The sequence below is a fragment of the Hyaena hyaena genome, unplaced genomic scaffold (genome assembly GCF_003009895.1).
Source record: "Hyaena hyaena isolate Hyena2069 unplaced genomic scaffold, ASM300989v1 scaffold_622, whole genome shotgun sequence".
NCBI classification, from domain to species: domain Eukaryota; kingdom Metazoa; phylum Chordata; class Mammalia; order Carnivora; family Hyaenidae; genus Hyaena; species Hyaena hyaena.
In genome coordinates this window covers 844,613-866,724 of record NW_024081253.1, presented here as the reverse complement: position 1 = coordinate 866,724, position 22,112 = coordinate 844,613, and the positions used below count along the sequence as shown (strand labels likewise).

Below are 22,112 nucleotides of genomic sequence, written 5' to 3'. Positions count from 1 at the left end.
ATTCTCGTTCTTTTTTTTTGTTTGTTTTCCTTTTTCAGAAACCTAAAAACCTATTGATTTTCCTCCCTTCTCCTATCTCTGTAACTTTTCTCCAAGGACACCGTTTGCCAATCTCAGAGCATGTCACCCACACTGGAGACTTCATAACCCATTTTCCTGGAGATGTACAGGCCAGAATGGCCAAACAGCATACTCCCATAGTTTACATATATACTATTTGCTCGATGGTTTTCATCAGAAGGAAAGAAAGGGAGAGAAGAAGGGAAAAAGCAAGGGGTGGAGGGAAGAAGGAGAGAGAGGAAGTGTAAGTACCCCCTCATCTGTCCAGGTCTCCACTTCCTCTTGTTTCTTCTCCCCTCTTGCTTCTGCCCTCCCTGTTCTTCCAAAACCCCCCTCACCCAGGTTCTTGATAACCTTCTTGTTAGCAAATCTGATAGATATTTTTCAGCCCTTTGTTCTCTTAATCTCTTCTCAGCTCTTAACACTCAACTGGCCACTTTTTGCTTGTTGATAACTCATTCCTTGGTGTTTTGATACCACGTTACTCTGACTGTCCTCCCCCAGACTCCACTTTCTCAGTCTGTCTCTGAGTCGTCTGTCTTGGGAAATCTGTTTTTCTCAGTGCACGCTCTCTTCCGGGATCACCTTATCTTTTCTTTTGGCTTCTCTTATGTGTTTTATAAAAAACTACCACCTCAACCTTGAAGTCAAATCTTTCACCTGAACTTGTTTCCTTTCTTTCTCCCACCTTCCACATCCAGTCCATCAAGTTCTGGTAGCTCCTCCTCCCCCTATCTACAATCTACCCCCTTCCTTCCATCTCTCCTGCCCCTTCCGAATCCAAGCCTAGAATACCCTCACTTGCACTCCTGCAGGCACCCCCCCAACTAGTCTTCCAGTCCCGCTCTTGCACATTACAATCAGTTCTACTCACAGAACCAATCTCAAATGTTAACTTGTCTGTTCCACTATTTTAAAACTTTCAGTGATTTTCCTGTGTCTTATCATGGAACTGATGGTGTGTATGATCTAACATGCCCAGCTTCTGCCTATCTTCCAACTTAATTTCTCATCACTTTCTTGCTGCAATGAGCATTTTTGAACATGATTATTGGTCCAATCTTAACTGTCTAGCCTTTTCCTTCAACCTTTTCCTTGCCATATTCTATATTCATGCGATGACTACATTCATTTCCTCAATTAGGACATGACCCATTGCCCAAGCTGCCCCATCCCCGTCACTCAGCACATTCCTGCACATCCTGTGGTCCAGCTCATCTATTACTTTATTCGGATGCTGTCATCTATTACTTTACTCGGATGCTGTCTCTAACCACCCCCAAGGCTGGTTAGCTTCTCCTCCTGTGTGTACTCATAGGCCCCTGAACTTCCTGTCTCAGAGTCCCCATCACATGGTCTTTAACTGCTTGCTAGCAAAGACAGGAAGAGGAAAAGACAGGATCTACCTAGATCACTGGTAGCCAGAACTTGGCACATAACAAATGTTCAGTAGATGTTTTGAATGAATCAATAAAGATTGATATATAAGAACTCACTGTTATCCTTAATAATTCATTATATGTAAGTGTGCATAAATGTTTAGCAAAATATATTCAGCTCTCATTATAAATTGCAAATTTAAATATTCTTAAATTTTTGAGTTGTTTTTCAAAGTCCTAAGTTTAAAACTTTCTATAACATACATTGTTATATAAAGCCTTGGCTGAGTAAACTGTACCTGAATTTTAAAGCCAAGGTCATACTGCCAAGAGTGGAGGAAAACCAGGTAAGCAATCCCCTTTTCAGAATTCACCCCTAAGGAGGCTTATTTTTTATTTATCCTTTTACACAATTTTATGTGGCTAATGACAAAGATACAAATTCTTATTCAATAGATTGAGAGCTTTTTTTAAAACTGAATTATCCAAAAAGGGAAGACTTGGGAGTTGACTTTGTTGTTGGTGGGCCCCAAAGGGGAAGATCTTTCTCAGTAAGCTGTATTTTTTTAAACACTATTATGACAAATAAGTGGCTCAGATGGGTTCTAAAGTCCCGACTCTAAGCACCTACATTCCTAAAAAATATTTATGAGATGAGTCTTTTTATTCTCCTCTCTCCTCCCTGTTCCAACCAGTGACTGTATTCTATTACTCTCAAAAACCCATGCTTATTTGTTCATGATTTATAATTTTGGATGTTCCTGAGACATTGACTCTAGCATATAATTATTTTAAATGACTAAATTATACTAAGTATATCCTCTATTGCTTTAGAAAAATGAGCAGGCAGAATTGTTGGATTTGCAAGATGTGCAGAGATGAATCTAAGAGGATTCCATCAAAGTAAGTAGCATTTAAATTCTACGGCCATCACAATGCATATTTACCACATGATAAATTGGTTCACACTTATTCTTCTAATTTAATCTTTTTGTTCAGAATGTAAAGTTTGCATTTACATATGAGTAAGTCTGCCAGAAGAGCAATCATGTATTACATTAAGGTTTCATTTTCATTATAGATGGTTTACACCTGAGAATTAGGCAAGTTTAATGTTTCTACAGTGTCTATTATGAACAAATACTCTGAGACTTTTTTAATGTTTTATATTATTCATGTTAAAATGAGGTTCTTTATCCAAAATACTTTTTAATTATTCAAACCCTCCATCTACAAAGTGCCAGAAACTTCATACCCAGTTGGAAGAAGCGAGACTGGTAAGGTAACCAAATGCTTACCAAACTCCCGAGTCTCTTGGATATTTTGCCAAACGAAAAATGTAGCCATTTAGATGGGAACAGTGACTGTTGAAATAGAAAGCAGAATGCCTAAGGTAGATAACAAACCATTTGAATTGATTTTCCACCTTAGGGATTCCCATGAGTTTAACCAGAGTGCCTAACTTTAGCCCACATGGGATACTCCATCGTAGCCACATCTCCCTTGCTAGGTCAGAGCAATGCATGCATGCTCCCATCCCCTAGTACCCAAATGTCCAAAAACACTTAAAAGCATTTGTGTAAGGTAGGAAGGAGGCTACAGTGGTAGTTGGAAAGACAATAAGGCCCAAAGCTCAGCATTGTAAACAACCAGATGAGGCTGCTTTACTGAACAGGCACATGCAAAGAGGAAGATGAAATAGGCTGATTTGGGAATAGCTTCCTTCTCTTCTGCTGATGACTCTCCCATAGAGTATCACCATTCACATGTCTTTCTACTTGCCTTGCAGACCTTCTCCCTCCTGCCCAATCAGGGAAGGGAGAGGACAAAGAATGAGAATTCACATTCATGGCAAGCTGGTAGATAACAGTCACTTGCTAGGTGCTTTACTTTCATGAACTACTTTAATTTTCAAGATAGCTTTGAGAGATAGATATTATCCCCATTTTATAGATAATAAACAGGGGATCAAAGATTTTAGGTAAAACCAAAAGTTATTAAATGCAGCACTGGAATTAGAACTCAGGACTGTCACACTCCAAACACTCTTAATTCCTGTTTCCACAATGACACGAGGCCTCAGAATGCTCCCGTTTTACATCCACTGCTTTTTATTAGGAAATCCAGGTGGGTGAAGGGACAGAGGTGTTTAGAATTATTAGCATACAGACACCTGAATAGTCATGGGACAGTATGAAATTTGTGAGATACTCGGAAAAAATTACAAGCCAGATGTGATTAAACCAAAATCAAATTTTGTTTTCACAATTTTAAAAGTTTATTTATATATTTTGAGAGAGAGAGAACATGGGAGAAGCAGAGAGAGGAGAGAGAATCCCAAGTAGACTCTACACTATGACAGTGCAGAGCCTGATGCACGCAGGCTTGAACTCATGAGTCATGAGATCATGACCTGAACCAAAATCAAAAGTTGGTCACTTAACCAACTGAACCACCCAGGCATCCCTCATTTCACAATTTTAATACCAATCATAATCACTCCAGTCATGATCTATCTCCATAAATCTCATGAACCTTAGAGGCAGAAGAATTCTCTCAACAACAAAATACCAACACTTTATTTTAAGCTAAGCTCAGACAATGGTGGCATCTTCACTCATGTTGTAGATTTTCTTTTTTCCTATATAATGAGAATGGGTGGGACAGACAGGCATGCCACACACCTGACCTAGCACTTACCATTTCCCTGGATGGAAAAGGTTACTTGAGGTTACTGTTTTTAAAGTTCTTAATAAGAGAAAAGAACAGTGTGTCAGATACCATTTCATGGAAATGTTGGGGTTTTTTTTAAGCAATCTTTCCAGCAGTATACTGTTAAGCCTCAATGCTGATGTACACAATCCATCTAAAACTGGCAAGAGCCATCTGAATTTGTAGAAAACAAAAGATATTTGACCTTTTTAAGATCTTGATATTTTTCCATGTTCTAGGTCATTTTTTAACCTCTTTAACTAATCTTCTTTCATTGTGTTAAGTATCTACTAATGCTGGTGGCTGTTCCCACAAAACCAATTATTGAGCGAACTATACCAAAAGTAGCCAATGGACAGTGCTTGTTTGGATCTAGAGCTATCTGATTATATGATGTTATTGAAAATGGGAAAATTAAGAGTGAAGCATTGTAAACTGAAACAATCATAAACTGAATGGCAATGAACGCCTTGAGTATTTTATAGGAGAGAAAATAAAATGATTTATATGTAAGAATACATAGTCCCTTGCCAATTCACCTCACAAAGCCCAGAAAAATGAACAGAAATGAAGCTTCAAACCCAGTATCTTTCACGGATATTTTTGAGATTGTAAATGATTTCTCATACAGTTTATTTACATATTATTCACAGTAATAAAAATTCAAACCTTCAATACATAGAAAAATTATAACAAATAATAGAGAGAATACCTACATAAAATAGATATAGAGTTACTAATTTTATTATATGAATGCATGCAAATAAGCTTTGTGGATAAACTCTAAGAGGTTAATAGTTTAAATGGCAAACACATTGCTGGTGACTGCAGCACACAATGCAAACCCAAATGCAATTTGGCAATTCATACGAAGAACCTTAAAAATGTGCATTTTCGACCCACTTTAATTCTACTTCTGTGAGTCCCCTAAACAATTACCCTATTTGAGCATAGCAAGCCTTAATCACAAGTTTTTATGCTAAAAAATGAGAAAAAATCAAAATGCTCAATTGAGAATAATTGTGCAAACTATAGAATGCCCCCTTGTGGAATATTCAGTATTCCTCAGTGACTATCAATGATTATAAATCTATAATTGTAACTTATAACATAATAAATGATTATTAAGACAATTGTGATGACATACAAAAAGCTTATTAAAAGTGAATATATACATATATGTACACACACTCACAAAGTATACACACACACAAATACACATGCAGAGTATGGCTGCTTCTTGGTAAAACACAGACACACATAACAAAAACACTAAAAAGAAATAAAAAATATTAATAGTAGTAATTTGGGAATAGGGAAGTTACAGGACCATGGGTGCTATAGATCATTATCTTGTAAAACTTTATCATATTTTCGAATTTACATTACCTTCATAATTTTTTTTAAATTTAACAATTTAGAAAGTAAAAATAAGATGTAAAAGATCACAGAAAGACAAATTTCCATTTAAAACCACATAGAAATAGAGCTTAGCTATATTGTGATATTATTCTCAAGATCATATATTTCTATTTAATTCAGTAAAAGCTTGAGATTATTTTGGTGCAATGAGCACCTTTTGTTTCTTTTCAAAGCATTACTTTGGAGGAAGTGTTACAGTGGGCCCAGTCTTTTGAAAAGTTGATGGCTACGAAATGTGAGTATGATGTTTATTTCATCTTTGAATAACCAGTCAGTTTCATTCCTAAAAGAAAGTGGCTCTAGGTGATGAACATATGTGGCTCTTTTCACAGCTTTCAGAATGGCAACTGCCCCAGTTACAAAAAGAAAATCTGAAAATAGTTTGTCACGTCAACCACTATTATTTTCTTTGGTGTTAATTAAAATAAGATTAGTCACTGCGAATATTTAGTTTTCGCAAGTGTATGTGTAAAATCCATTAGAAAATATGCCTGACTTGTAACACATACTGAAATATACTGCCTTACCATAGCTTTCTAAAGTTAGAATTTTAGTAAACTAAAAAATTTGCTGTTCTTAGTGCCTTTTTACTTTATTCAAAAGTAAGAATAAATTTTGAGTCTTGATGTTCTAAAACTCCTTAGAATTGGTATTCAACTTTATCAGTGTCTGACTTCAGTGAGACTTTATATAAGTCTACATATAGTTGTATATAATGTTGTATACCAACATTCAGATAGTATAAATGAAAGTTAATGTCAATGGATATTAGGGAGACCGACTTATAAGCTCAATGCAAGAAATGAGGAAGTGTGTGCATTCATGGGAGCAGTCAACTGTGTTTGGGTAGAAATTGGGAAGTTGTAGAAAATGATAAATATCAGAAGACAGGTACAGAAAAAATACAGTAAGTACTCAAAGAAAATTCTCTTGTTTGCTGAATTTGATATTTTTTAATGGAGTTTGTTCCTGTCAACTTGTTGCTAATTTCTGTCTATAGATCTCTTTTTATTTGAGATTACCTATTAGCTTTGTGTGAATATTTCAACTGTTTATACCTACTGACTATGGAAAGGGAGTTAGCTATGCTACTTGACAGTTTAATTGATGGGATGTGCAGGTGGTAACTCTGAATAAAGTACTTCCTGTTACTCCTGGGGGTGGTCATGCTTCTGTGGCACTTCCTGCTCTCTCGGGCACAAGGGGCCCCTCCTGTTATGGAGATAGCTATCACTGTCTGACCTGGAGGGCAACTGCAGGAGGTAAAGACCCCTGGCTCCTCTTACAAGAACACCTTCATCAGATATTTTGGCATTTACTTCATGGCCCCTCCTTAGTGCCTCCAGACTTGGGTCACTACCTGAACTCCCACCTGTCATAACAGGCCTTTCCAATAAGCATTTGAGGCCATGGTTTACTTGTGAACCCTGCCTTTTACTTTTCAAGTATTCCTCATAGTTTGTGATCCCAGTTGCCAGCATGTGAATTTTTAAAAACAGATTTTTTTGCGGGGCACCTGGTGGTTCAGTAGGTTAAACTTTGGACTTTGGGTCAAGTCATGATCTCGTGGTTTGTGGGTTCAAGTCCCACATTAGGCTCTGTTCTGACAGCTCAGAGCCTTGAGCCTGCTTCAGATTCTGTGTCTTCCTCTCTTTCTGCCCCTCCTCTGCTCTCTCTGTCTCTCAAAAATAAATAAACAGTGTGTGTGTGTGTGTGTGTGTGTGTGTGTGTGTGTGTGAATTTTAGAACAATGAAATAAGAGGAAGAGACAATGGCATATGTTCAGTCAGCTATATTGATTGATCCTCTGCTAAATAGTTTGGATTTCAGTCTCAACCCCCAGTAATTCCTGTTTTGCCACATCTCAGGTTAATCTCTCTCTTGCAGTAAAAAATTCTCCATCTGTAACATGCGAATAACATCACACATGCTTTCAGCATTATTGTTCAGGTTAGACACAAAACACCTAGCTCAATGAGTGAGCAGATTAGGCACACAATAATTGGTAGTTCTTTTTTTTTTTTTTTTTCACTGCAATAAGTATAATCAACACCCATCATCACACACAGTTACAATTTTGTTTTCTTGGGATGAGAAATTTTCAGATAGACTCTTTTAGCAACTTCCAAATATACATTATTATTAACTATAGTCACCATGCTGTACATTACATCCCCTAGACCAAAGTTTCCCCAGGACTTATTTATTTTACAATTGGAAGTTTTACGTTTTGACCACCTTCACCCATTTTACCCAGTGTGCCTCTAAAAACTGCCAATCTGAGTGTGTGTGTGTGTGTGTGTGTGTTTTAAATTGGTAGTTCTTTTTATTAGTAATAAGGTGCATGTCTCTGAATATCATTCCTTTTTCTCTACTGCTTATGAGGAAGCTCAAAATCTCTAACTTGGCATTCAGGGTTCTCTACACCCAAACTCAGTGCACTTTTTATGATTTAGCCACAGCTCTGCCCCTTCACATAACACATCCTTCAGCCAGGGTGACCATTGCTCCATTTGCTACTCAGTGACGCACCTGCTCCAGGCTTCCACCGCCAAAGTCCTGTGTCTACTTTGTTATCTGCCTGTCTCGGGTAGTAAAAGTCAACTTCCACCTTTTCCATGAAACCTCTTAGAAATATTTGCCTTCTCTCTTCCATTAGTACCAGTATTTATGCTGCTTCTTAGAACAGCTACTTTGTATTGGTTTTTTTCTGCAGACATTTTCTCAGTAAATCTTAAATTCCCTGAGAGCACAGATCAAGGTGCATTCACCTTTCATCTCCCGTCCCAGAGACTAAAAATATGTGCTTTGTATCTAATGAGCATGCAATAAATGTTCAATTAATAAATACAAGACAAAAACTATTAAGAAAAGATCAAAATGTATTAAGCCACATTATGGAAAAGTTTCTGTGCCAGTCCTGGAGGCCTCATACACAAAGTGAATAAAGTTAATTGTTTGGTAATGACCTCAACTGAGAGCCCAGCTAGAACTAGCTATGTAGACATCTAGTGCCATGAGAATAAGCAAAGTTTACAGAAAAGATGAGGACAGGAAAACAGCAGACTGCTATTTATAAAAACCGGCAAAAGCAGGATAAGAATCTTAAGAGCAATCTACTTACTATGAAATTCATGTAAAAATTTAATAATCACATAATAAAAAAGATGATAAAACAATTCAATCTATGGACCATCCAATCAAAAAGGTAAAATTAAAAAAAAACGAACATTAAATGGCAGAAAATAAAGTGTGTTTACATTAACCAAGGACACTGGTAAAATGCATTCTCTAGTTAATATATGTAGATACCTGTTTCTACATAGATTAAAAGACTGTTTCTAAGAACATGTAGTTCAGAAACCAACTTAGGAAGGAAATGTATTAAGCATAGTCTCAATAATTGAATGAGAATTGGTTTAAGACATGTTTGCTGGACAGCCAGGAAGTAATAGTCATCACAATACAAGTAAATGCAGCTTCTTCATGGGGAGAGGGGATCCAAGAAAATCATCACTTTAGGAACAGAACCCTGTCAAAATTAAGACCCTCATTAGAAATTAAGAACTCTGGTAATCTAGATATTATCTAATGACACATTAATTGACAAGTTAATTTTTAAAAAACAGTATGTGTGCTCAATATTCATTTAGTAAATCTTAAGCACTTAGGTACCAGGCAATGTGTGTGAAAAAAACAAAACTCCGTGTGCCCATGTACCACACAAAATAACACAGAAAGAAAGGTGGATTTTTTTATCAAAGAATGAAAATCTCCCAGAGGAGAACAGGGAAGGCTGCTATTTATAGCACATTAGGGTAAAGTAGAAAATAGTGATTGAAGCAACTTCCAGGAACAGCCTGAATGGCATTTCAAAGGCAAGGCAAATATACACTTTTTAAAAATAATAGCCTTAGGAAAAATTTTCACCAAAGGCTTTGGAAGGGTTTTGTTTGGTTTGGTTTGGTTTTTGATTTTTGTTTCCAGATTAAAGATGGTTTATGAAGCTATATCTTTCCCTTGAAGAGTCTATTGTTACATTCAACATGCAGAAGGAAGCTCTAGATCCAGAAAGAAAAACATACCCATATTTCTTTGACATAAAATTACTTGCAAGGTCCAATTAGGACAGCCTTATAGAAGACCAGTATCTAAAATATGTATGGCTTGCAATAGTAAAATGTGCGCTTATGAAGTGCCCTCTGTAAAAGGCTGAGAATCTGGAGGCCTCCAAGAACCGCCAAGAACAAACTGCTTTGAGTTTTAGCATACATTATGGAGTGTGGTCCCTGAGCAAAAAGTATGTATTGAGTTCCCACTATGTATGACAGAAGGATAGTGGAAGTGCTTTCTTTATTTTATTAGTTAAATTCTTTAAATGTTCATTTATTAGAGAGAGAGAGAATTAGTGGGGGAAGGTTCATTTATTAGAGAGAGGAAGATGGGGAGACACAGAATCTGAAGCAGGCTCCAGGTTCCAGGCTTAGATGCAGGGCTCGAACCCCCTAGTGGTGAGATCCTGACCTGTGCCAAAGTTGGATGCTTAGCCAACTGAGTCACCCAGGCGCCCCTGGAAGTTCTTTCTTGAAGGCATAGATAAATATAGAAAAAATATACATGCACCATATATTTGTGAAAAACTGTAATGAAGAGAGACTAGAAATAACAGGTCACCTAGCACAAACCTACTGTGTATGGGCTAAAAGGTGAAGATAGATGAGGAGGAATGGCAGGTCTTTGGGGAAAGTTTCTCACATGAGGCAAATATGAGCTGGAACTTGACTCAGACTGTTGTAAAATGATGAGGAGGTGTGACTAGCAGTGTTTTAAAGATGGTCAACTATTTTAGAAGTCCAATAGAGATTAAAGCTTCTTTGAAGGAAGAGATATAGTATGTAGGATTCTTCAGGATTTAGTGTAAGAAATTGGTCTCATTAAAAAAATCTCCATAATGAGTTAAGCACAAATTACCTGAGAAATTTCAAGTTACAGATGATATAAAGTCCTTCAAGTTTCCAAACACTCAAGATTTTAGGAAAGAGTTACATTATTTGCAAATGGACATTAAATAGTAATGTTATTTAATAGATCAGAAAAAAATTTGTCAGACCTGTTAGTTAAAAGTACCTGAGAATCACAATTTTTTTTAATTTTATTGACCCAAAATACAACACTGTGCCTCAAAATATCATCAGAATTGGGGCGCCCAGGTGGCTCAATCAGTTAAGTCTCTGACTTCAACTCAGGTCATGATATTGCAGTTCATGAGTTCAAGCTCTGCATCGGGCTTTGTGCTGACAGCTCAAAGCCAGGAGCCTGCTTTACATTCTGTGTCTCCCTCTCTCACTGCCGCTCCTCCCCCAAAATAAATTAAAACACTTAAAAAAAACTAAAAAACATATATCATCAGAATGTTGGGCAACACCAAGATGAAAAATAGAAAGAAAATCCTGTGAATATATCTGCTAGCTAAACCTAGTAGAAATCTGTAGTTCTGATGGCTAAATCTGGTAGAAATAGAAAAGATACAGAAAACATGCTTTTGAAATGACAAGGGGACTAACAATCATCTAAAACTCAATGGCTCTACAAACTAGAAAGGTCAAGAGTGAAAAATAATCAAATCAAAATTTTGACTCATCAGTTTTACTTTTAATATTAATTGGAATGACAGAAAATGGTACCAGAAATTTAAAAAAGCACATTTACATATCTACTAAATCTCAAAAGATGAGGGTAGAGGTTTCTCATTGATATTTGAGTAAACTGTTTAATATAAATAAAAAGAAATTACTAAAACTGCAACTAACTTCCTTGGATGATTCATTCAATCCTTCCTTCCGAGTGTCTGGCAATCCTACCAAGCACTGAGACAGGTGAAAGAGACCTGTAAGATCACTTGTACTTAGCTCCTGTGCTCCCTCTAGAGGGAGGAGAGAGACAAACAGGCAAATAAATTAATGAATACTTTAATTCCAAAAAGCATTAAATGCTTTGAACAAAATAAAAACCAAGTGATATGACAAAGAAAGGCAGGTATGAGAGGGTAGTTCGATTGGATAATTAGAAGAGAACTGTGAGAAGGCACAAAATGTGAGCCAAGAGCTGAGTGATGAAAAGCATCATCAAGCTGATGAGCAGTCAGGCTGGGATCTGGGGGGCAGAGTGGCCCACACAAAGGAATGCCATGTTCAAAAGGCCCTGAGATGTGACTGAGGTTAGTGTCTTCAAATAACAAAGAAGTTCAACATGACAAGAGTATAGAGCTTTATTGGCCACGTGAGCAACTTTAAACTGTGGAGTAACAAGAGTCAATGTACCTTCTGGTTCTCTTCTGAAAAAAAGAAGCAGAGACCAGTTGGAAGGCTATTGCAATAAACCATATAAGACTAGAAGTCATTAGCCTTTACTGCAAAGCTGTAATCATCAACACAGTATTGGTACTGTGTATTGGTACAAATACAGACACATAGACCAATGGAATAGAATAGAAAACTCAGAATTGGACCCACAAATGTATGGCCAACTAATCTTTGACAAAGCAGGAAAGAGTATCCAATGGAAAAAAAGACAGCCTCGTTAACAGATGGTGCTGGGAGAACTGTACAGCAACCTGTAGAAGAATAAAACTAGATCATTTTCTCACACCATGCACAAAAATCAACTCAAAATGGATAAAGGACCTGAATGTGAGACAGGAAACCATCAAAACCCTAGAGGGGAAGCAGGAAGCAACTTCCTTGACCTCCACCGCAGCAATTTCTTACTTGACACATCCCCGAAGGCAAGGGAATCAAGAGCAAAAATGAACTATTGGAACCTCATCAAGATAAAAAGCTTCTGCATGGCAAAGGAAACAATCCATAAAACTAATAGGCAACCAACGGAATGGGAAAAGATAGCTGCAAATGACATATCAGATAAACGGCTAGTATCCAAAATCTATAAGGAACTCACCAAACTCCAAACCCGAAAAACAAATAATCCAGTGAAGGAATGGTCAGAAGACATGAACAGACACTTCTCCAAAGAGGACATCCAGATGGCCAACAGACACATGAAAGGATGCTCAGCATCCCTCCTCATCAGGGAAATACAAATCAAAACCACACTGAGATAACCACCTCACGCTGGTCAGACTGGCTAAAATGAACAAATCAGGAGACTATAGATGCTGGTGAATATGTGGAGAAATGGGCACTCTCCTACACTGTTGGTGGGAATGTAAACTGGTACAGCCCCTCTGGAAAACAGTGTGGAGGTTCATCAAAAAATTAACAATAGAACTCCCCTATGACACAGCAATAGCACTAATAGGAATTTACCCAAGGGATACAGGAGTGCTGATGCATAGGGGCACATGTACCCAAAGTTCATAGCAACACTCTCAACAATAGCGAAAACATGGAAAGAGCCTAAGTGTCCATCAACGGACGAATGGATCAAGAAAATGTGGTTTATCTATACAATGGAATGCTACATGGCAATGAGAAAGAATGAACTCTGGCCATTTGTAGCAACATGGATGGAGCTTGAGGGTGCTATGCTGAGCGAAATAAGTCAAGCAGAGAAGGACAAATACCATATGTTTGCATGTATAGGAGGATTAGGAGGAACTTAACAGAGGACCATGGGGGAGGAGAGGGGAAAAATAATTGGAGAGAGGGAGGAAGGCAAACCATAAGAGACTCTTGAATGCTGAGAACAGACTGAGGGCTGATGGGGGTGGGGGAGTGGGGAGGGGGGTGATGGGCATGGAGGAGGGCACTTGTTGGGATGGGCACTGGGTGTTATATGGAAACCAACTTGACAATAAACTATTAAAGATAATTTAAAAATTAAAAAATAAAAGACTACCTTAAAATCCAAAAATAAATGTTAATTAGTTAAATTATTTTATAATGAAAAATTTAAAAAGAAAGACTAGCAGTCAGTGGGGAAGACAAAGCCAAGGGTACTTAGCATATAGACTCTAATCAAAGCATGGGACCATGAGATTAGTTAGAGAGTTCAGGGAGAGAAGAGGAGAGATCCAGAGATGGAGCTTAGGTGGACACTAATATTTCTAAATCCAGAGAAGAGGGGGAGCCAGCAAAGGAAATGGAAAAAGATCATCAGGTAAGTTAAGGGTGATCAAAACTACATCATCATGAAAGGCAAAAGAGAACATGTTTCAGGAAGGGAGCCATGACAGTGTCAAAGGCTACTGAGAAGTCAAGTAAGATGAGGAAATAGCAATGACCACTGGCTATAGCAATATGGGAGTCAATGGTGCTTTAACAGGAACCGTTGCAGAGGCGTGGGGCTGGATAGGCCCAGAGGAAGCAAGGCAGAGAATATAGGGGATTATTTACATAAGTTTTGAGATGAAGGTCAACAGAGAAAAGAGTAGCAACTAGAAAGAGGCATGAAGTCAATATTGGGAATATAGAGTCAATAGACATTGTTGGTTTTATTTAGGAAATACAGCAGCATTTTTTTTTGAGTTCTTATTAAAGTATTTGTATTGCTGTATACTTTCTTTTTTTTTTTTTTTTACAAATAGTTTATTGTCAAATTAGTTTCCACATAACACTCAGTGCTACAGCAGCATTGTTATAGACAATGGCAACCATTAGAGAGGAAGAAAGTGATTACGGAGAAGAGAGTGGAGACAATTTTAAGAGCAACAGAGAAATGCAAAGCCATGGAGAACGCATAATTAGGTGGAAGACAATAAAAAACGGTTTGGACATTGTTTTCCTGTCAGGAGGAAAGTTAGAAAGGACATGAACCAGAGGAGGTAGGTTGGTTGATTTGGTGGAGACAAAATGAGGGAATCTCTGCCTGATTAAACCCGTGTTCTCAGTGAAGACCGAGGCAAGGTCGTCAGCAGAGAGCTGAGCAAGATGTGCTGGGACCTTAAAAAGAAAGAAGATATGAAATAGTTTCTGGAGAGTCAAAGAACCAACTTAAGAATTGTAGCTATATAAGTTGTGTCTCACATGAGTTTATTCTACAGATGGAGTGCTCAAAATAACTTTAATTAGTAGGCAAACGTAGTATTCAAAGTACAGTCAATGGTATAATATCATGAGCAATAGAAAGAGATGTGTTCTTCAGGGATATTTTATCTACAAACCAAGATATGATGGAAGGGTGGTCGGATGACTGGGTAATGTTGAGTGCCCACTTTAAATTTGTAGAGATGATTTTAAGAGCAAAAGCCCAGTTACATATTTTTCTATGACCTCTTCAGTTTGCTCCAGAGCAGACAGAGTTAAGCCATTCTAAATAAGCAGGTGTTCTAATCACAGAATTGGCATCACTCTTAATTTTGGTCAAAATCATCCCTCAATTGCCAGGCTGAAGCCCCTTCTTTCAGTACTGCTTGTCTTCTCTAACTTTTCATGCACTTGTTCACCCTGCAAGAAGAAAAACAGAACAACAAAACCTGGCCTTTTACAGATACCACTGTTCAATTAGAGCATGTTTGTCTCACTGTCAAAAACAGCAAAAAGTAACAACATGCCAGGTATAATCCTCTAGTCTTTGGTGCTTCCTGGATGCTATCAATTAGGGCACGCTTCTTCACTTTTCAAAATGTGTGGAGAATCTCCTGAAAACATACAAGCATGAGGAATCCAAAAGTCTGAACTGACAAACCTTTGTTTAGTCAGTGCCTGCTGTGTATCAGGCAGTGCACAGGCCTTGGGCATAGGAAGATGGAACTGGAGTCCTAATTCGCAGTGTTGGCCCATGAGTAGGAGAGTAATCAAAGCAAACGTAGATACAACAGACTGTGGTATAGGGTGAGAGGGAACTAGAATTTAAATAACTGTGGACTAGGTGCTATCTGTCAATTGACAGGAAGCACTTACCTAGTTGGAGAGGAAGGGGTCATTCCAGAGAAATTTTTCCAGAAACTGAGATACTTAACCTGAGTCTTAGATCAGAGTACAAAGCCTACCACAAAGGAGAAATTGCATATACAACAGCGTAGGGGGGTCGCACACTGCCTGGTCAGAAGCAAGGCTCAAACAAAGACTGTTTTCAGAAGTCACAAGAGACGAGGCTAGAGAGGGAGGGAACACCATACCCTAATGCACCCTGTAGCCACAGCTGAAGTCTGGATTTTTTTTTTTTTTTTAATTAGGGCAACGGGAAAAGGCTGAAAAGTTATAAAGGGTTGTGGCCGCGTTTTTGCTTTAGAGATTTTTCGCTGATAAAAGTGCAAAAAAGAATGAAAGCAGGTCAGATAGATGAACTGAGCCTTTTTCAGATTAGGCAGTTTACAAATATTTCTCAAAAACCATAAACATAAAATAATCTGTAAAAAGAGAACAGAAGATAATATAATAAATATAACAGATAGCTTCTTTAATATACAAAGAATTCTAAAAATTTTCAGAAAAGACTAACAATGCAAAAAAATTGCCAAAAGATTTGAAATTCACAGAAATAAAAGATATGGTCAGTGAAAAAGAAAAAATGTTTAGACATTAGTATTTTAAAATGCAAACTAAACAGTTACAAGTCACTGGTTTTACCCCATCAGATTGGAAACGATGGAGTGAGCAGACACTTTCACACTGCTGTTAGTAATGAAAACTAATAAAATCTTTCTGAAAGTCATTTTACAATAGATATCAAGAGTCTCCAAAAACACGACATCCATTAATCTAGGAATTCCACTCCTTTAAGGTAATTCTAAGGTAATTCTTCATTACAGATGCAAAGATTTATACACCGAATATTCAATGTAAAGTAATTTATAACAAAAAATGGGAAACGATATAAATATTCAACAATAGTAGGACAGCTAAATATAATATAGGGTAGTCTTGCAAAGGACTACTACGTGACCCTTGAAAATAAAAAGGAGAAAACGTTTCTGGGGCACATTTCTGGGTGGCTCAGTTGGTTAAGCGTCCAACTTCAGCTCAGGTCATGATCTCATGGCTCGTGAGTTCAAGCCCCGTGTCAGGCTCTGTGCTGACATCTCAGAGCCTAGAGCCTGCTTCAGATTCTGTGTCTCTCCCTCTCTCTGCCCCTCCCCTGCTCTCTCTCTCTCTCTCTCTCTCCAATAAATAAACATTAAAATTTTTTTAAAAAACAAAGTGTTTCTACATATTAAGTATGAAAGAGTGAGACAGAATTGCTTTCACAGTATAATGCCAGTAACTTGTATGTGTATCTGCGTTTGTTTAGATGAATGAATTCTAGTTAGATAGAAAGCTAAACATTAGCAAAGGACTGAAAGAATAAAGGAAAACATATTAAATCATCAAAAATCATCATTATCTATTTAGAAGTTTTCTGTATTTAAAAATGACCTATACTATTCTAAGTTACTTTCATAATAGAAAAAAATCATAAAGGATTAATATCACAGAAACCAAACTAGAGAATCTCAATAAAGCAAATTCACTTTAAAACTTCAGGCTTTTTTAGAAGCTAGTACAATTATGGAATTTATTATCCCAAGTGGTACAGATTGAAAAAAAATAGATTTAAAATTATTTTAGTCACACTTCTGATGAAAGACTGCAACATAGCACGACTTAAGGATTTATTTCATGGTGTAAGCTTTTTCCCCTTGCAGAAAACAATTTTGGAACAGATGGGCCACTGCTCTGACTCAGCCAAGAGGAATGCCGCGTTTCCCTTCTGCATCAAGATACTGACATGTGTCACCTTGTGTGTCATAGAAAATACTAATTTCTGTGACTGGTTTAAAAAAAAAAAAAAGAATACATGCTACAGAGTCCCAAAAGCATCACTCTCATTCTTAAGGAAAAGCATACACGATGTATGACATAAACCTATTTTTTCCATCTTCTCAATTTAATGAGCAATTCAATTCTCTTGTTTATCCTTATTCACTTTGCTTCAGCAGAGTCACAGTCTCTTTAATGCTCAGGAAGGAGAATCATTTACAACTTCAGAATGGGCTACTGTGGACTACATTGCCTAATTTGGAAAAGGCTTTTCTACCTTTAAAATTGACTTGTTGTATGAGTCATTAGAAATTCTAAACTGAGCAATTCAGTTCCAACTTTAATAATTACTCAGATTCCTGGAGCACTGTTAAACAAATGCACTTTCAGCTGCTTGCTTGCTTAACTTATACAAATTCTGTAAATTATACCAGCCATGTGAGTCTACTTATTCTACACCCCAGAACGTTACCTGAAATATCAGAGAAGTTCAAATGGTCTGGGTCTGCCTTCAGGTCCAGGACAGGTTATGATGCAGTAAAACACAACATTAAAATCCCACTAATTTACAAGAAACATTCATTTCTTGTTTGCCACACAGTGACTTGAGTTCAGTTCCAGCTCTATTCTATGTCTTCATTCTGGCCTTCAGGCAAAAGAAGTAGCTCTTTTCCAGAATGTATCCTTTGCATGACTATTTGGAAGCGCAACGGCAGACCACCTGCTTGAACCTTCTGCTTAAAACCTTTTGCTTGCACCTGTGTATGGCGCAATTCACACGTATTTCATTGGCTAAAACAAATCCAATGGGCAAGGCTGATATAAATGGGACATAAAAGTATAATCCTCCTTTAAGAAGGGCAGGAAGTAACTAAAATCAATACTACAATCTACCATATCAAATATCTAAATAAAACATAAATTACAAAGCATGGATGACCTCATTAGCAAAGAACTTGAGTATATAGAGAATTGTTGAACCATTTGGCCAGCCCAAAAAGATCAGGAGAGAAGTTTGAGAAGGCCAGTCCAGGTGCAGGCAGGTTCTGAAATGAGAATCTCTAAACATATTACTATACAATTAAGTTAAACATAAACACAAATTCAGAATACTATAACACAGACTCTAATATTGGTTTCCAAGTCATTTCCCTAGTCCCCACTCACCCGTGTACTCACCCATCCAAGTATCCTGGTGGCTGACTATCATTCCAGGATCTACAGATTTTATCTGGTATCTCATTCTTTTCCCTGTTCATAGTTCATTTCTTTATTTTTAGGACTCTTATTTTCTGTCCCTAATGAAGTGATCACTCAAAATTCCACTAAGTACAAAGTATATCAAGTATATCCAGCTTTACTTGTTAAGCCAGAAATACCTTTTTGTATTGATTTGTTTGTTGTTGTTGTTATTTTGTTTTGTTTGTTTGGTTTTGGTTTTCCTTTCCATTCAGCTATTTCTCTAACAGGAGCTTCAACTGCTACAGGTATTGTCTATGACCTCAGCTTTCTTTGTCTGTGATGAGGCAAGGCACACCTTAAAATTAGTTTGGTGTGAAAATTGTTTGAAATCTGAGATAAAATATATTCCCCCATTGGGTAGCAATATCTAATTCATATTACTTCCTATGTTACAGTTTTCTATAAGCTCCCCATTTCATCTGTCCTCTCAACTCAAGTGATGTTCCTTTCAAACCCTTTCTTACCCAATGTCATGGGGGCTTTACTTACATGATAATAATGAGAGATGCTGTAATTTTGTGTATTCTTAGTATGGCACACTTCTTGCAGATTACCAGTCTTTCCCCACCCTAATCCTTCTTAAAAGGGATCTGCCTCTTTTTGAGTTTATCTCTTCACTAAAAATATCTTAATTGTTATCTTTATTTTTGTATCACTGCCGCCAGAGCCAGTAGATGCCAAGGAGTCAAAGCTTTCTAGTGCTAGAAAACCCAATCCAATCTCTCATGTGAAGATCTAGGAAAATCTGATTTTACATTGCTATTACATCTGATTGCCATTATTTCTTATGACAGTTAATACTGAATAAAATATTTTAATCAAAATCTTATGCTTGGACACATAGTCAATGTGCCTACACACACATTTCTATTACTGTCAATTAAAAGTTACTCATTTCATCATTTAGCAATTCAACTTCTCAGATATGCTGAGAGACTTCCTAACCACTAAAAGAAGTTCTGAGAGTGTTCATCTTCAATACTGAGAGTACGTGGTCCCCCCAAAGATTTGTATTAATGTGTTAGATTTATAAGAGCTTGCCTAACCCTCTTCTTCAAACACTAGCTCCTACAAAATAGTGCCTCAATCAGAAAAGCTCCTTCCACATGCATGTCTTTATCCACCCATCCAGAAATGCAGATTAAGACCAAAACTAAGAATAACCATCTCTGGCATCAAGTGGGCTGTGCTACACATACCCACTGTCCTGCTCTTTATTTTGAGATAGTTTCCAACACCCAATCTGAATTCCAGTCTTCGCCTGGTCCTTCATTTCTAGTTTGAAACATAATGCATAAATACAAAGTTGCACTTTTCATCCATGTTCTCCCTCTCAGATTGGATTTTGAGAAACACCCCAGGCTGTACAACTTGATAAATTTATTACTCCTACATGACTTGGATATTTTTCTTTCAACCTTGACCTGTCTGTTGAGATTCTAAACATTGCTGTGATCCTCCAGTTTGCCTTGAGGGCTTAGATTTTTTATGTCAGTTTCACGATCACAGCTCTGTCTAGTGATCCAACTTAAGTCCTGTTTCTGGGTCCTTGTGACCTCTTCTATCCTTGACCTACTCACATCAGTAGACATTTTCCTGAGTGATTCAGAATAACAGGATAACCACAACACTGACTGGCATTGTCAAAACAGGCTTTAGATTTATAGATCTAAGGTGTGATGTGGGGTGTGTGTGTGTGTGTGTGTGTGTGTGTGTGATTATATAATACACACCTGTTAAATAATTTGGGAGTTTTGATTTAAACTTTAGTTTTAACCTGCATTAAATATTGTTCAGATATTTTTAATGATTTTGACCCTCAAAATAAACTAATTTCTCCATTACTTTTAGATGGTCCAGTAGTCTATGCAGCATACTTAAAAATGGAGCACAGTGACGAGAATATTAAATTCTGGATGGCATGTGAAACCTATAAGAAAATTGCCTCACGGTGGAGCAGAATTTCTAGAGCAAAAAAGCTTTATAAGATTTACATCCAGCCACAGTCCCCTAGAGAGGTAACTACATGACAGTGATGGCTAATGGAAATCAGTACATTCCGGGGAAGGGCGCTAATATCTGTCAAGCACACACATGCGCCAGGCACTTTACATCCAGTACCTCCTGTTATGCTACAAAGTCAGTACTGTTAACCTTATTTTACAGGTAAGAAGCCTGAGAATCTGAGAAGTTAATTAACTTGTTCAGTGTCACATATCAATTAAGTGAAAGTTAGGATTCAAAGTTAGGTCTGTCTAGCTCCAGAGCCTCTTGTCATTAAATTATCTTTATTCCTTGGAAAATTTCTTTTAAAAAAAGAAGTCCTTGTAAGAAGAATTGACTTTCCTAGAAAGAACTACAGATACCATAAATGGGCATGTTGACAACCCCAGCAGCATTGGGAGAAGTCTGTGCCACTGCACCAAAGCTCACCGCTCACCTCAGTTCCCAACCAGTAAATCCACAAATGCTTTCGCGGAGACTGCTGCCTATCACTTACAACCGCCTACAGAAACAACATCATGAGTGGATGACACACTGAGACCCTTCCTGGTAGAGAGAGAATAAGAAATGAAAATTCTTGTCAAGGAGATAAGGGTAGGCTATGATATATGAGATTCCTATCATGCAGGAAGGTCCTACTTATCATCTTGTTCCTCAAAACTCTTGTCTGGAAAAAACTTGGTTTATTGAAATAACCACTTCTCTCCTTTCTTTCTCCACTTCTCTTCACTCTCTTCCCATTTCAGGGCATATTCAGTGATCAACATTCATGACTACTAAGATAAACTTTAAAATAGTACCAACTTCCCTTTTCCTTAAAAGAGATCTTCATCTCATAAACTTCCTTGTTTGTAGACTCCACTAACAAACCACTTGCATGTGCTTAAGTAAGCAATGGTCTCTGAGATCTCCCTGCTCTTGGGCTGTGTGTTTTTTGTTTTGTCTTGTTTTTTTTTTTAATCTGGAATATGCAGGTGGGTGTTTAGTTTTAAAAAAAGCAAAGTTTGTCTCTTATGAGTCTTTTAGATATGGATGAAACTTCAGACAAAATTACCTTATTCCACTAAAAAGAAAAAAAGGAGACTGGGGAATAAATTAAACTTTTTCCATTAGAGTTTCTGTCTTCAATTATACCTACTTATGCTGTACGTGTAATTTCACTTTTCAGATTAACATTGACAGTTCAACAAGAGAGACTATCATCAGGAATATTCAAGAACCCACTCAAACGTGTTTTGAAGAGGCTCAAAAGATAGTGTATATGCACATGGAAAGGGACTCTTATCCCAGGTTTCTAAAGTCAGAAATGTACCAGAAACTTTTGAAGACTGTTCAGCCCAACAAATCCTAACTACTATTCAAAAGTTTAAATTGAAGACGGTGTATTGGAAGTACTGGCTTTTTTTTTTTTAATTTACACACACACACACACACACACACACACACACATGAGTCAGAAGTAGAATAGGAATGAAATAGAAAAAAAACTATAAATTAATTTCTTCTAATTCTAGAAAAAGAAAAGATCCCCAAAGGGATGGGGTCTACAACAGTTATAATATGAATAACACAATTTGTGGCATGTCTATGTAGC

The 22,112-nt window shown here is 37.3% G+C and overlaps 1 protein-coding gene across 1 annotated transcript; it reads left to right on the top strand.

The window, feature by feature from the left end:
* Positions 1-2,277: 2,277 nt before the first annotated feature.
* On the top strand, positions 2,278-21,869 carry RGS13 (regulator of G protein signaling 13). Its single transcript, XM_039257493.1, has 4 exons — positions 2,278-2,342; positions 5,747-5,808; positions 20,366-20,532; positions 21,687-21,869. The coding sequence occupies exons 1-4, from the start codon at positions 2,278-2,280 to the stop codon at positions 21,867-21,869; spliced, it is 477 nt and encodes a 158-aa protein (XP_039113424.1).
* Positions 21,870-22,112: the final 243 nt, after the last annotated feature.